The 13,443-nt window shown below is 36.7% G+C and overlaps 1 protein-coding gene across 1 annotated transcript in view; it reads left to right on the top strand.

Annotated features, from left to right (window-relative positions):
• The window catches only part of PCLO (piccolo presynaptic cytomatrix protein), a 404,629-nt gene that overhangs the window by 199,881 nt on the left and 191,305 nt on the right, over window positions 1–13,443 (top strand). Inside the window, 2 exon segments of the mRNA XM_030932711.1 lie at window positions 8,027–9,475; window positions 9,477–13,107. Coding sequence (XP_030788571.1) covers window positions 8,027–9,475; window positions 9,477–13,107 — 5,080 coding nt within the window.

The raw sequence follows: 13,443 nt of genomic DNA, 5'->3' as shown, positions 1-13,443 counted from the left end.
AATACATTTAATTCACAAAGGACAGCAATGACTTACCAGGAAATTAGATAATTTAATAGTATTCCAACTAGAAACTATAGTTTGTTTCACTGTGATTTAGTTGTGTTTTCTTTAGTTTTAACACATGCTTACCAACCCATCTCTGCTATCTGATGCATCACACGTTATCTAAGTAAATCCTGGTCTCCTTTCATTAAATGAGTTTTATCAACGTCAAAAAGATGCCTATATGTATTCTCCATTCTAATGACTGAATCTAGCCACCACTAGCACCACGAATTGCTTCTTCTAGCTAACCTTTGCAGAGCATGGTGCTTGGTACTGTTTGTCCCTTTGTGGAACTTTCTGTGGCTTTCATGACCCTCTACTTTCCTTCTCTTTTTGTCTTTCTGATCATACTTTATGAAATCTACTTTGACTATCTCTATGATTTCTCTTTGCAAATTCCAGATGGTTTTCCCTTGTTTTGCTTTGAGCTACATGAACAATTTTTGAATACACGCATGTACTTCTTGTCCCTCTTTTGGGTGTCAGACCTGCATTTTCAAGTACCTAGTCAGCAGTTCTATTTCAAAGCCTCTCTGTAAATGCAAACTCAATATGTCTAACTCTTTTCCTCTTCTCTATAGAAGCAGTTTCTGCTTGTAACTTTCTATTTCACCATCAAGCACCTGTCTCCTGTGCCAATTACTAATCTTCTGAGTGATTTAAGGTTTCTTCTTACCTGCCCTTTGTTCTCCACAATGAAGGTATCACACTTCTGTCTATTAACTCCTGTTCCTCAGGGCACTACCTTACTTACTGCTTTCATGACCTTTTGCCAATTATTTGAGCAATCTAATTACTGGTTAGGATGCCTTCCTTTTCTCCCTTCTCCAGTCTATAGCTGTCAGGTAAATGTTTTCTAGGGTTCCGATAATTTAACTCCATCACTCAGATGTTCCTAATGATTCCCTGTTGTGTTTTAAATATATTCCAAGCAAGAAGTTTTCAAATATTTCCTGAATGCAGTATTTTTTTCTTTTATTTTATACCTTTATCACTTTCTTTTCATTACTTTTTCTTTCATTATACAACCACAATATATGTATATGTATTTATTTATAAATTTTATGTATGCACTATTTGACTAATATTTACCTCATAAAACATTCACAAGAATAGAGAATAATTCATTGAAATAAACTAAAATTACCATTGTTATTATATTTATTTAAATGCAGATAGTAAATACAGATACATTTGATCACCTTAAAAGGTGTTTAATAGTGGTATTTTAGAGAGAGCGTTATGTTTTAATATTTTTTAAGATCTTGGTGTAAAATTTTATGATATAGTTGTTTGAAATCCAGCTTCAAAGTTAAGCTTATTTTGATACTTTAATGTTCAGTTTTAATGGCTATTCAGAGCAGAAAAAAAAAGATAATTAAAAAGAATATGCTACAAATGGAAGAAGTAGCTCACAGTTTGTTCTCACTAAATATTGCTACCTTTTTTAAAAGTGTGGGTTGTAAACTAATTATGAAAAAAAGAATTGGTAATTGCACAAATAAGTGTTAACCTTTCTTAATATCAATCATTTGTGTTTGTTAACTATCAGAAAATGTGGGGCTTTTACAATACTTTTTCAGCAAACGATTTTCAAACCCATTGCATTTTTTGTCTAGAAGGTTTTTAAACAGATTAAAATATTCTGTTTTAAAGTTTGTTAAATGAGCAGATACGATAACTTTTAAAAGTGACATATGTTATTTTGTATAGCATAATCATATAATAATTTCCAAATATTTATCTTCAAAGAGCTGTTTCCACATTATAATTTTCTCAGAGAAACAGGTATTGTTTATTTTGCTTTAAATATCAAATACCCAGCATATTGCTGACAACTAGTATTTATTTTCTTGCTGTCTAATAAGTATTGTATTACTGAAAAGCACTTGTAATCCTCTATTTTTAAGTAAGGATCAAATCTCCACATTCTGCAGCTTTTTAACTAATTTTCCATGAGATAAACAGTAAATATCTGTGTCATGGTCAAAAATAATGTCGTATTCTCTGTCCCGGTACAAAATAAATGTTCTTCAAAATTTGAAGATCTTATTAGTATACAGTGTACTACATCAGTAATATCTTGAGGCAGTCTATCTAATTCTGGCTTACTTGTAATGAATAAGTTTTTTTTTCATGTACTGCCATCTCCCTAACCTTATTCTTTAAAATTATAATTCCAATCAGAGAAATTACTTCTCAATTTTTAATATTTTTTTATTTAAAAAATATACATTTTTTTTGAATTAAACAAATCAGTCCACATTGAGGCTATATGTTCATTGGTACATTTTTCCTTGAGGGTTCACTATAGTAATTCTTAAAATATTTTATTATTAATTAAAGAGAAATAGGAACTATTAAGAACTGAATATGTAAAGAAATCTCCATAGTTGGATTATATTATTATTAGATCTTTTACTACTAAATTTATTCTAATATTTTTTTCCCAAACCTTCCACAATTATTTCTTTGTTTCTTCCAACAACATTTGCTGACAAAGGAATGTAGTTTGATTTGTCACTATATTGATTCCACGTATTACTTTAGTCATTTTTTCATGACAAAAAAAAAAAAAAATCCCCATCTATTATGTAATTTTTCTTATTGAGCAAGAAAATTCAAAAGAATATTCCCAATGGTTATTATTCAAGTTAGTGAAAACTCATAAAGTACTAGAAAACTTATTTGCTGAAAATTACAGAAGTTTGTGATAGTGTCATACCACTGGCTTTGATTCAAAGCACGTTCTGTATTTAGGGTAAGGTTTATTATTAGCAATAATAGATGCAGAAACAGATTTCAAATAGCTTTCCTAATAATGTCAAGCATTTTTTCCTAGCTTCAAGTCAGATCTGATTTAATTTGGTGATCACTGTTCTCACCTTGTTATGAAAACTGATGAAAAGCTTGTAACAATATGAAAAGTGTTAGCTTTCTTATGAGTGCATGTGTGTATATCTTACATTACTAGTTTGATCTTTAACAAATGATTTTTTTTGCAGAAATTTTTTTCTACTACTTAGCTATTGTAGGAAAATTGGTTTAGTTAAAACTAGGTGATTTATTGTAACTACAAACCATAAATCTGCATAACTGAACAATAAGTTTCAACATAAAGGTGAGCAAGTGAAGTGGTTGCCTCCCTCTAACTTCTCTTTATAGTTGGTTGCCTCATTATAACTTCTGGCCTTCTCCCAGGATTCCTCACAGAGCATGTGACCAACTGACATGACACGTGAGATAATAGTATTGCCCATCTATTGATTAAATATTAGTGCAATTTAATTTATCCTCTATTTTGGATTTAAAAATACAACTAAAATCGTAGTGTCTTCTCATTGTATTCCACTGAAGCACTTTGCATAGCTACCAGGGTATATGTACCCCACTGCGGAGACTCCTGTCTAAATGGCTTAGTTGGCTTTCTCAGCCTTCTGGAATCTGGCTCCAACACAACTTTCAAGCAACTGCTAACGTTCCCTATGGGGAGACATTAAAGAAAAACAGCCAAATATGCCATTGTGTGTTTCCTGAATATAGCTTATGCTTTCTCCTTTGTGAACCTGTTCTCAGTTTTTGTATGTGCACTGATGCCGCACCTTCACATCATCTGTCAGAAAAAATCCCACCTGAACCTCCATACCACTCTGCTAGCATGTCTTCCATGACTCTGCCCTTCTATTCCCTAGCGGTAGTCAGTTTTCCTGATGCAGAATTTTTGGCAATGATTAATTTCTTAATTAGTTTTTATTTACAATCAAAACAGTACTCTTAATTTACCTCTTACTATTCAGGCTGCTGTGTTAAGTACTTCCTTATACAATGATTGATAAGGTTAATATTATGATAGGTTTAGTAAAGATGGGGAAACTGAATTTCCATGCCCAAGATCACATAGCTGGAAGGCAGAAGTACTAGAATTGTAGTCCAGCTCTGATTACGAAGACTGTGCTCTCACCCACTGCACAAGATGTTTTTTCCTATGACACTTTTAGGATACTGGCTTTTCATTATTATAATCATCCATCTCTCTTGGCAACCCTCACTGCTATAACAAACACTTGGTATAATATTTTACTCTATTTATATATGTGTATTATTTATTCATTAATTTATTTGTCATTTGTGTTGTTCATATTATTATAGTACATTGTTTACATTTCGTTGTTGCAACATCATTTTGTCACTTCATTCTTTCCTGTCTTTCAAAATGTTTGTTGAATAGCATTAAAATTAATCCTGAGGTACAACAATTTGAAAATTACATACACATCTTTAAATTTTTAGTTTAACATTTTAAAATTCATGTTCGCTGTAGAATTTTATCTTTTTACTTATATACATAAACAGAATACTGTTTAAATATCTATTTGATACAGTACACTAAAATACTCTCCTCATAGAAACCAAACTTGGAACATTCTTTAGCAGGTACTTTTATTTCTGGTTAAAATGATCTGAGGGTTAGTATTCAAGTTACATATAGCCAATAAGTGACTGCCTAATCAGAAAGGATGAAAAATAATTATGTTTTCTGTAGTGAGAAGGACTCCCATATTATAGTGCTTAGGTGTGAGCGTCCAATCTTTCACTCCAGGTCCAGTGAATTTTATTGGCTTTATTTTGTTTGGAGCATTTCAAACACCAGATCAGTAATCTGCATTCATGTAGACTCTATGTAAATTATAAGATTTGCATTCATTGTTTAATTTTAGCTTTGGGAAAATTAAACAAAAACTTAACACTGCATCCTTTCTTTGCACAGTTTTATATGTCATCTAGAATTCAGTTCGTTAATAATATTCAAAACAATTCTGTTTGTCTTCAATATGGAAGGCTTTTGTGAAAAGAGCAGAACCAAATTTGGCAGTGCAGATGTGTCTTGGCACATTCTCCATTACTAGTGAAGGCCTCAAGATGCACCACCATCGGAAGAGATCCAAATGGGGCTCCGTTCATCAGTGCCTCTCACTGACCGGTCTGCAGCTCAATAAATGGCAGGGGGTTATTGGAAGGAAAAGGAAAAAAGCCTAGAGAGTAAACACTTTGCAGACTTGCCACCTTATAATATGCAAAAGTCATTTAGGGGGAAAAAAAATCATTGTAGTATCACCACCATAGGTAAATAATGATGAAATCCTATGAGGAGTGTGGAGGGAGGAGACCAGGCAGTGAGTGGGAGGAGGAATAAGTGGGTAGGACATGGTACTGAGTGAAGAAGAAAAGCATGAACACACGGGGAAGGCACATAAGGGAGATTGTAGGGCTGGTATTTTGATATTTATGTGTATTAATCTTCCATCTAATGTCACTTAATTTCCCTTGTTACATTATATATGTCTGGTCCTAATCTTTTTTGTATAATATCAGTAGAACCTTCAGAATCCGTTATATAAAACTGTAACTTTTTAAATGATCCTCTGAATTGTTACATATAACCATGGTCACATTTCTTTCATATATGCATAGTTTTATGACATTGTTACATATTTTAATATATGTAGACAGAAAATAAAGAATACACATGGCCAGGCCCAGTGGCTCATGCCTGTAATCCCAGAATTGTGGAAGGCCGAGGTGGGCAGATCATGAGGTCAGGAGTTCGAGACCAGCCTGACCAACATGGTGAAACCCGTCTCTATTGAAAATACAAAAATAAACCAGGCTTGGTGGCACACTCCTATAATCCCAGCTACTCAGGAGGCTGAGGCAGGAAAATGACTTGAACCCAGGAGGCAGAGGTTGCAGTGAGCCAAGATCAAGCCACTGCACTCCAGCCTGGGCAACAGAGCATGACTCCGTCTCAAAAAAAAAAAAAAAAAAAAAAAAAGAAGAAGAATAAGAATACACATGACATCATGACATTATCAAACTTTGATTGTGAAAGATCATTTTTTGACCTTTTATTCATAAGGAGCTTAAGTACCCCACCCTCATCATGATGGTGTTTACTGTAATTCAGTAAAGGGAGGATGGGGCTAGGGTTAAAAAAAGACAAACAAGGAAGGACATTGAAATTATATTGAATTCCAAAAAATGTGCTCTGGCATTTTCTGGGATGTAATGAAATGGAAATTTCTCTCCACTATAACCATCCAGAAAGCATTTATTAGAAGGCAGCTTCACCGTTGCTTGCCACTTCAATATGAGAAAGGACCTGAAATGAGTTAAGTGCTCATCAACCCTCCTACTATAGTCTCACAACTGCAGATAAGGAATTATTTATTGGAAAGACTTTCGAATTGGTACAGTGTAGTTAATTTTAGGTGCACACTGAAGAGTAGGCATTACTTTTTGCACTACAGTTGTTAAGAATATATCACACTGTCTTTTTTAATTGAGTAACATTGTAAATTCAGAAAAAGCATTTTACCCTATAATATGCTCAGGATAGATCATTGACCATGCATAATAAAGGTATATATTTGGATGAAAATGAATGTAAAATAAGCATCAAGCCAACAATATTTATATTTGATAACTCTAACTAGAAAAAGGAGAAGAAAAAAAGGAAGGAAGGAGGGAAGGATGGGGGAAGGAGGGAGGGAAGGATGGGGGAGGGAGGAAGGAAGGAAGGAAAGAAGGAAGGAAGGAAGGAAGGAAGGAAGGAAGGAAGGAAGGAAGGAAGGAAGGAAGGAAGGAAGGAGTATGTTTGTTGTGCAACCTTATATCTGTTTATTTGGGCCATAGTTAGATCAGAAGAGCTCATGCCAACTCACACACTGATAATATTGAGACAGTTCAAGATACAGATGTAGTGGAATTAAGGCGGCCTCATAGGCTAGAATGAGCTGTAGCATGCTCTTAGGCAGCTGTTCCCCTAACCCCTCCTTTCTGTAGGCTGTGAGACTATTGTATCCTCCTTTAAACAGGACAACTAACTGAATCAGTTTTATTTTGCTCATATATATTTTTACTTAGCAAAAAAGTCTTCATGCAACAAGTCTCTATGTTTAATTTTTATTTAAGGCCTCTCTGATTCTTGAACCTAAATTGTCGTCATGGCATTATCATAGCCCAAGAAAGGCAACAAGTTCAGGGTTGTGGTGTGTCACTAAGGGTCCCAGATCTCTGGAAAGCCCATGCTCCTGCTCACAAAAGCTATTTATTTTTTAAGGAAGCTGCTTTCCAAGATAAAACAAGATTTCAAAATCAGAAGGTATTTGTAAGTGACATTAGTGAAACACCTTTGAGATGGGATGCTGAAGATACATGTGATTAACAACTCTACAAAAAATTACAGCTGGATATTTCTCTTTAGCTGAACTGATAAGTCAGACCAATTATTGCATAACTTTTTCAAAGTACATAATTTATAAACATTCATTCCAAGTGATATAGAGTAATGATATTAACAATATCAAGTATATATAGTGGTTCATAACTTTCAAAATGTCTTTTAAAAGCAATGCCTTGTTTGAATCATTTGACAAGAATGTTAACCATGTATTTGTGGTACATGGCACATATGTTATTATGGCATGTTACTTGCTTTTTTTTGTTTAGTGAATTCTCCAACATCCCTTACAACTTGCAGCCAGGCACAAAGCCCATTGTCTGATACTTTCTTGAACTTTACCTGACCTCATAATCCAAAAGTAAATTACTGTTAATAGAAAATTTATCCTTAAACATCTTCATCACAATTTATAAACTTTATCCTAAAGCAAATTTATTGAGAAAAGTAATCATATTTTTTATGGAAAATGACATTGAAATGTGAAAGGGTATTTATGAAAGAAGATCAAATGTCATTGAGAATTGACATTTAGTGAAGTTTAGTTTAAATGGAAACTAACCTTATCAACGCATATCAACAATATTTTTCTCAAAATTTTAAAAAAATACTCACATATGGTTGAAAAAATTTCCAAAATTATTTTTCAGTTCCTAATAGTTATTTGATAGTAATGGAGAGGCCATGTTTTTAGTTTAACCATGTTAAGTTTTCCTGTATCTTTATCTCCCTGCTTAGGAAAAGGAAGATGACAAATCAGACACCTCAAGTTCTCAGCAGCCTAAAAGCCCCCAAGGTCTGAGCGACACGGGATATTCTTCTGATGGAATATCAAGCTCACTTGGTGAAATTCCAAGTCTTATTCCAACTGATGAAAAGGATATTCTCAAGGGACTCAAAAAGGACTCTTTTTCACAAGAAAGCAGCCCTTCCAGCCCCTCAGATTTGGCTAAATTAGAAAGTACAGTCCTATCTATTTTGGAAGCTCAAGCAAGTACACTTGTTGATGAAAAGTCAGAAAAGAAAACACAACCCCATGAAGTTTCTCCTGAGCAGCGTAAAGACCAACAGAAAACTCAGAGTGTGTCTGAAACCTTGGAAATTACTATTTCAGAAGAAGGGATCAAAGAAAGTCAAGAAGAAAGGAAAGACACTTTTAAAAAAGATAGCCAACAAGATATTCCTTCCAGCAAGGACCATAAAGAAAAGTCTGAGTTTGTTGATGACATAACTACTAGAAGAGAGCCTTATGATTCAGTTGAAGAGAGTAGTGAAAGTGAAAACTCACCTGTTCCACAAAGAAAACGAAGAACTAGTGTTGGCTCATCAAGCAGTGATGAGTATAAACAGGAAGACAGCCAAGGATCAGGGGCAGAGGAGGACTTCATTCGAAAACAAATCATAGAAATGAGTGCTGATGAAGATGCTTCAGGTTCTGAAGATGATGAGTTCATCAGGAACCAGCTCAAAGAGATTAGTAGTAGTACTGAGAGCCAGAAGAAGGAAGAAACCAAGGGAAAAGGCAAAATAACAGCAGGGAAACACAGACGACTGACTCGAAAAAGTAGCACAAGCATTGATGATGATGTAGGAAGACGTCACTCATGGCATGATGAAGATGATGAAGCATTTGATGAAAATCATGAACTTAAATACAGAGAATCTAAAAGTCAGGAAAGTGAAGAACTTGTAGTTGCTGGAGGAGGAGGGCTACGCCGATTTAAAACAATTGAGCTCAACAGTACAATAGCAGATAAATATTCTGCAGAGTCATCACAGAAAAAAACAAGTTTGTATTTCGAGGAAGAGCCAGAATTAGAAATGGAAAGCCTGACAGACTCACCTGAAGATAGGTCAAGGGGAGAGGGGTCTTCGAGTCTGCATGCTTCCAGCTTCACTCCTGGTACATCCCCTACATCAGTATCATCACTTGATGAGGACAGTGACAGTAGCCCGAGTCACAAAAAAGGAGAGAGCAAACAGCAACGCAAAGCTCGGCACAGATCACATGGCCCTCTTTTGCCTACTATTGAAGATTCTTCAGAGGAAGAAGAATTGAGAGAGGAAGAAGAATTATTAAAGGAGCAAGAAAAGCAGAGGGAAATAGAACAGCAACAAAGAAAGAGTTCTAGTAAAAAATCAAAGAAAGACAAAGACGAACTTCGAGCTCAGAGAAGAAGGGAAAGGACCAAAGACACCACCTAGTAATCTCTCTCCCATTGAAGATGCGTCTCCAACAGAAGAGTTACGTCAGGCTGCAGAAATGGAGGAGCTCCATAGATCTTCTTGTTCTGAATATTCACCTAGCATAGAATCAGACCCAGAAGGTTTTGAAATAAGCCCGGAAAAAATAATAGAAGTACAAAAAGTTTATAAATTGCCCACAGCTGTGTCATTATACTCACCAACAGATGAGCAATCTATTATGCAGAAAGAAGGTAGCCAAAAGGCGTTAAAAAGTGCTGAGGAGATGTATGAAGAAATGATGCATAAAACACACAAATACAAAGCTTTTCCAGCTGCAAATGAACGAGATGAAGTGTTTGAAAAAGAGCCTTTGTACGGTGGAATGCTAATAGAGGATTATATTTATGAATCTTTAGTAGAAGACACGTACAATGGATCAGTAGATGGTAGTCTGCTAACAAGGCAAGAAGAAGAAAATGGATTTATGCAGCAGAGAGGAAGAGAGCAAAAGATAAGACTTTCAGAACAAATTTATGAAGATCCTATGCAGAAAATTACAGACCTCCAGAAAGAGTTTTATGAGTTAGAAAGCTTACATTCTGTTGTGCCTCAGGAAGATATTGTTTCAAGCTCTTTTATCATCCCAGAAAGCCATGAGATAGTAGACCTGGGTACTATGGTAACTTCTACAGGTGAAGAAAAGAAACTACTAGATGCTGATGCTGCCTATGAAGAACTTATGAAGAGGCAACAGATGCAGTTAACACCTGGATCTAGCCCGACCCAGGCCCCCATCGGTGAGGATATGACAGAGTCCACCATGGACTTTGACAGAATGCCTGATGCATCTTTGACATCAAGTGTTCTCTCAGGAGCATCTCTTACAGATTCGACCAGCAGTGCAACACTGTCTATCCCAGATGTTAAAATAACCCAACATTTTTCAACAGAAGAAATTGAGGATGAATATGTAACCGATTATACAAGAGAAATTCAAGAGATAATTGCCCATGAATCACTGATTTTGACCTACTCGGAGCCTTCAGAAAGTGCTACATCTGTCCCACCCTCTGACACACCTTCTCTCACATCATCTGTTTCTTCGGTCTGTACCACAGATAGCTCTTCACCCATTACTACCCTGGATAGCATAACCACAGTTTATACAGAACCAGTGGACATGATAACTAAATTTGAGGATTCTGAGGAAATTTCTTCATCAACTTATTTTCCAGGCAGCATTATAGACTACCCAGAAGAAATAAGTGTATCTTTAGATCGGACTACCATATCGGATGGTAGAGCTAGTGCTGATCATATTATTTCCTTATCCGATATGGCATCTTCTATCATAGAATCTATAGCACCTAAACCTGAAGGGCCAGTTGCTGACACTATTTCTACTGACTTATCTATATCTGAAAAGGACCCAGTGAAGAAAGCCAAGAAGGAAACTGGGAATGGAATCATTCTGGAAGTTTTGGAAGCTTACAGAGATAAAAAGGAGTTGGAGGCCGAACTAACAAAAAGTAGCTTATCTGAAACTGTGTTTGATCACCCACCTTCTTCTGTAATAACCCTTCCAATGAAAGAGCAGCTTTCAACTACGTACTTTACATCTGGAGAGACCTTTGGTCAGGAAAAACCTGTGTCTCAGTTACCATCTGGCAGTCCTTATGTTTCCTCTCTTCCAACTAAACCTCGCCCATTCTTTAGAAGTTCTTCTTTGGACATATCAGCTCAACCTCCTCCCCCTCCTCCCCCTCCCCCTCCTCCTCCTCCTCCACCACCACCACCTCCTCCCCCACCACTTCCTCCACCAACTTCACCTAAACCAACTATTCTTCCTAAAAAAAAGTTAACAGTTACAGCTCCAGTGACTACAGCTACACCTCTGTTTGATGCTGTTACTACTGTAGAGACCACAACTGTTCTGAGAAGTAATGGATTACCTGTTACAAGAATATGTACCACTGCACCTCCTCCTGTTCCTCCTAAGCCATCTTCAATTCCATCTGGACTTGTATTTACCCACAGGCCTGAGCCAAGCAAACCTCCAATCGCCCCCAAACCAGTGATTCCTCAGCTTCCAGCAACTACACAAAAACCAACAGATATACACCCCAAACCAACAGGCCTATCTTTAACTTCAAGTATGACCTTAAATTTAGTGACTTCAGCAGATTATAAATTGCCTTCCCCTACCTCCCCACTTTCCCCACACTCCAACAAGTCCTCACCAAGATTTTCCAAATCCCTCACGGAAACTTATGTAGTTATTACATTGCCATCTGAACCTGGGACTCCAACAGATGCTTCTGCTAGTCAAGCAATTACCAGTTGGCCCTTGGGATCACCCTCCAAAGATCTGGTTTCTGTTGAACCTGTGTTTTCTGTAGTTCCTCCTATGACAGCTGTAGAAGTTCCAAGTTCATCAGAACAGACCTTCTATATCTCTGGAGCTTTACAGACATTTTCTGCTACCCCTGTCACAGCACCCTCTTCATTTCAAGCAGCTCCCATGTCAGTTACACAGTTTGTCACTACTGAAGTTTCCAAGACTGAGGTTTCAGCAACCGGAAGTACAGCTCCTAGTGTTGGTCTCAGCAGCATTTCCATAACAATTCCTCCAGAGCCTCTTGCTCTAGATAACCTACATTTAGAGAAGCCTCAGTATAAAGAAGATGGAAAATTGCAACTTGTTGGTGATGTAATTGATTTGCGTACAGTACCAAAGGTAGAAGTTGAAACAACTGATAAATGTATTGATCTTTCTGCTTCTACAATGGATGTGAAAAGGCAGATCACAACAAATGAAGTTTATGGGAAACAAATTAGTGCTGTCCAACCCTCTATTATAAATCTTAGTGTAACGTCATCAATAGTGACTCCTGTATCTCTGCCCACTGAGACAGTGACCTTTGTCACATGCACAGCTAGTGCAAGTTACACTACAGGCACAGAAAGCCTAGTGGGTGTAGAACGTGCAATGACAACACCACTTCAGCTTACAACATCAAAGCATGCTGAGCCCCCATGCAGGATACCAAGTGACCAGGTCTTTCCTATAGCTAGGGAAGAAGCGCCAATAAACTTATCTCTAGGTACTCCAGCACATGCAATGACATTGGCTGTTACAAAACCTGTCACTGCACCTCCTGTTGGTGTCACAAATGGATGGACTGATAGCACCATATCCCAGGGGATCACTGATGGGGAAGTAGTGGATCTCAGTACAACCAAGTCTCATAGAACAGTCGTAACAATGGATGAGTCTACTTCAAGTGTGATGACCAAAATAATAGAAGATGATGAAAAACCCGTTGACTTAACAGCAGGGAGAAGAGCTGTGTGCTGTGATGTGGTTTATAAATTACCGTTTGGAAGGAGCTGCACAGCACAGCAGCCTGCAACTACTCTTCCTGAGGATCGTTTTGGTTATAGGGATGACCACTATCAGTATGATCGATCAGGGCCATATGGTTATAGAGGGATTGGGGGAATGAAGCCTTCCATGTCTGACACAAATTTAGCAGAAGCTGGACATTTTTTCTATAAAAGTAAGAATGCTTTTGATTATTCTGAAGGAACTGACACAGCAGTAGATCTGACTTCAGGGAGAGTTACTACAGGTCAGTATGATGTGGCAGCAGACCTTTCCTTGAAATATAATTATGGTGTTCCTCATCTCATTTCAGGATGAAAATGTGGTTCCTTTTCCAGTTTTGTTACTTTTTCTCTTTCTTTGGATGTTTTAGCAGCATATTTTGGAGTACATGTGCGCTTTTGTTCCTTCATGTTAAAAAAAATTTTTTTCTGCTCAAAATCACCTGCATGTGCCTGCATGTTCAACATTGCTTTTATTCTGCATCTAATTAGGTTAACCTGTGGATTTGCATGCAGTCTCATTCATTATGTTCATCAAGATGAGAGGGTTTTCAAACTCAAAAAGCGTCATTCATTCTGGG

Source organism: Rhinopithecus roxellana, chromosome 6 (assembly GCF_007565055.1).
Source record: "Rhinopithecus roxellana isolate Shanxi Qingling chromosome 6, ASM756505v1, whole genome shotgun sequence".
Taxonomy (NCBI): Eukaryota; Metazoa; Chordata; class Mammalia; order Primates; family Cercopithecidae; genus Rhinopithecus; species Rhinopithecus roxellana.
The sequence above is the reverse complement of the archived record's forward strand: the minus strand, read 5'-3'. Positions and strand labels throughout refer to the sequence as shown.